Source organism: Argentina silus, assembly GCF_951799395.1.
Source record: "Argentina silus genome assembly, chromosome: 16".
NCBI classification, from domain to species: Eukaryota; Metazoa; Chordata; class Actinopteri; order Argentiniformes; family Argentinidae; genus Argentina; species Argentina silus.
The window spans coordinates 1,343,930-1,346,429 of NC_139670.1; the positions used below are offsets into that span (position 1 = coordinate 1,343,930).

Sequence of the window (2,500 nt, forward strand, 5' to 3'; positions counted from 1 at the left end):
TGCCTGTCTCTCTCAACATCAGGCACGAAGATGGCTCTGAAGTTTGTGACGAAGAGCAAGACGAAGCTGAAGAGCTTCCTGAGGGAGTACAGCCTGACAGGGACCCTCAGCTGCTCCCCCTTCATCGTCAAGGTGCTGGACGTGCTCTTTGAGACGGAGGACAGCTACGTGTTCGGACAGGAGTACGCCCCCGCAGGGGACCTGTTCGACATCATACCCCCCCAGGTAGACCACTGTGTGTGTGTGTGTGTGTGTGTGTGTGTGTGTGTGTGTGTGTGTTCAGCGAATTCAATATCTCTAGTAAATTATAAATTGGCATCTCCTTTGAAAATGTAAAAATGTAATAAAATCTTATTTTCTATTCATTCATCACTGGTGTCTGTCGTACGTACTGCCGCCCAATCAAGCGCCATGTTCAAAGCACTGTGGTTTTAACAAGCTCTCATGGGATTGGCTAAGATCCCCCAGCCGCTCTTCTACTGTGTAAAGCCCTCATTTAGTGTGTGTGTGTGTGTGTGTGTGTGTGTGTGTGTGTGTGTGTGTGTGTGTGTTTGAGTTGGTGTGTGTGTGTTTGAATTGAGGTGTGTGTGTGTGTGTGTGTGTGTGTGTGTGTGTGTGTGTGTGTGCGTGTGTGTGTATTTGAGTTGGTGTGTGTGTTTTGAGTTGGTGTGTGTCTGTGTGTGTGTGTGTGTGTGTGTGTGTGTTTGAGTTGGTGTGTCTGTGTGTGTGTTTGAGTTGGTGTGTGTGTGTTGAGTTGGTGTGTGTCTGTGTGTGTGTGTGTTTGAGTTGGTGTGTGTCTCTGTGTGTGTGTGTGTGTGTGTCTGTGTGTCTGTGTGTGTGTGTGTGTGTGTGTGTGTGTGTGTGTGTGTTTGACTCAGAGGATCCTACTGTAGGGCAGCTTGTTAGAGGAGTGTGATGGATCTCTAACTCAGCCTCTGCTGCTCTTCTCCCTCTCCATCTGCCCTACTTCTCTCTCTCTCTCCCTCCCTCTCTCTCTCTCTCCCTCTCTATCTCTCTCCCTCCCTCTCTCTCTCTCTCCCTCCCTCTCTCCCTCTCTATCTCTCTCCCTCCCTCTCTCTTTCTCTCCCTCCCTCTCTCCCTCTCTATCTCTCTCCCTCCCTCTCCCTCTCCCTCTCCCTCTCTCTCTCTCCCTCTCCCTCTCTCTCTCTCTCTCTCTCTCCCTCTCTCCCTCTCTATCTCCCTCTCTCCCTCTCTATCTCTCCCTCTCTATCTCCCTCTCTCCCTCCCTCCCTCTCTCCCTCTCTATCTCCCTCTCTCCCTCTCTATCTCTCCCTCTCTATCTCCCTCTCTCCCTCCCTCCCTCTCTCCCTCTCTCTCTCTCTCTTTCTGACTTCATTAATCATACTGCTCCCTCGTGTTCCACCTCTCCTCTCCTCTCCTCTCCTCCACTCTACCGCTGCATTCTTTCTCGTTTATTTGTCTATTCACCTCTCTCTCTCCGCCCTCCCCTCCTCCTCCCCTCCTCCTCCCCTCCTCCTCCTCCGCCCTCCCCTCCTCCTCCCCTCCTCCCCTCCTCCTCCCCTCCTCCTCCCCTCTCTCTTGGCCTTCTCTCCTCTCTTATTCTCTTTTTCCTCTCATTTATCAAACTCCATCCCTCCTCTCCTCCCCCTCTCCCCCCCTCTCCCCTCCTCTACATACCTCTCATACCCGCCTCGCTCCCTGCTCCCCCCTTCCCTCCCCCTCTCCTCTTACTGTCCTCCCTGCTCCCCCCTTCCCTCCTCTACCCCCCCCCTTTGCCCCCTACCTCCACCCTTCCCCCCTCCCCTCCTCTACCCCCACCTTTCCCCCCTCCCCTCCTCTACCTCTCCCCTCCCCTCCCTCCCTCCCCCCCCAGGTGGGCCTCCCAGAGGAGATGGTGAAGAGGTGCATGCAGCAGCTGGGCCTGGCCCTGGACTTCATCCACAGTAAGAGCCTGGTCCACCGGGACGTGAAGCCCGAGAACGTGCTCCTGTTCGACCGCGAGTGCCGCCGCGTCAAGCTGGCCGACTTCGGCATGACCCGGCGGGTGGGTTGCCGGGTCAAGCGGGTCAGCGGCACCATCCCCTACACGGCCCCCGAGGTCTGCCGCGCCAGTCGGGCCGAAGGCTTCCTGGTGACCTCCAGCCTGGACGTGTGGGCGTTCGGCGTCCTCGTCTTCTGCATGCTGACGGGGAACTTCCCCTGGGAGGCGGCGCTGCCGGCGGACGCCTTCTACGAGGAGTTCCGGCGCTGGCAGAGGGCGGGGTGTCCGACCGGCGCCTACCCGTCCCAGTGGCGGCGCTTCACGGACGACGCCCTGCGGATGTTCCAGAGGCTCCTCGCCGCGGAGCCCGAGAAGCGCTGCGGCGTGAAGGACGTGTTCTGCTTCGTCAAGTACGAGCTGGTCAGCGAGCTGCGGCGCCGGTCCTCCTGCCGCTCCAAGAGGGGTGAAAGGTCAGGGTCGTCCGGGGGCGTGGCCTCAGTCTCCGTCTCTAACTCCGCCTCTTCCTCGTCGCGCTCC

At 57.8% G+C, this 2,500-nt stretch overlaps 1 protein-coding gene across 1 annotated transcript in view; it reads left to right on the plus strand.

The window, feature by feature from the left end:
- sbk1 (SH3 domain binding kinase 1) overlaps window positions 1-2,500 on the plus strand; it is a gene marked incomplete at both ends in the record, with an annotated part of 17,306 nt that overhangs the window by 14,581 nt on the left and 225 nt on the right. Inside the window, 2 exons of the mRNA XM_083687316.1 lie at window positions 23-225; window positions 1,856-2,500. The exon at window positions 1,856-2,500 is cut by the window's right edge and continues 225 nt beyond it. Of these exons, the coding sequence (XP_083543442.1) occupies window positions 23-225; window positions 1,856-2,500 (848 nt within the window). The remainder of the gene's footprint in view (window positions 1-22; window positions 226-1,855) is intronic.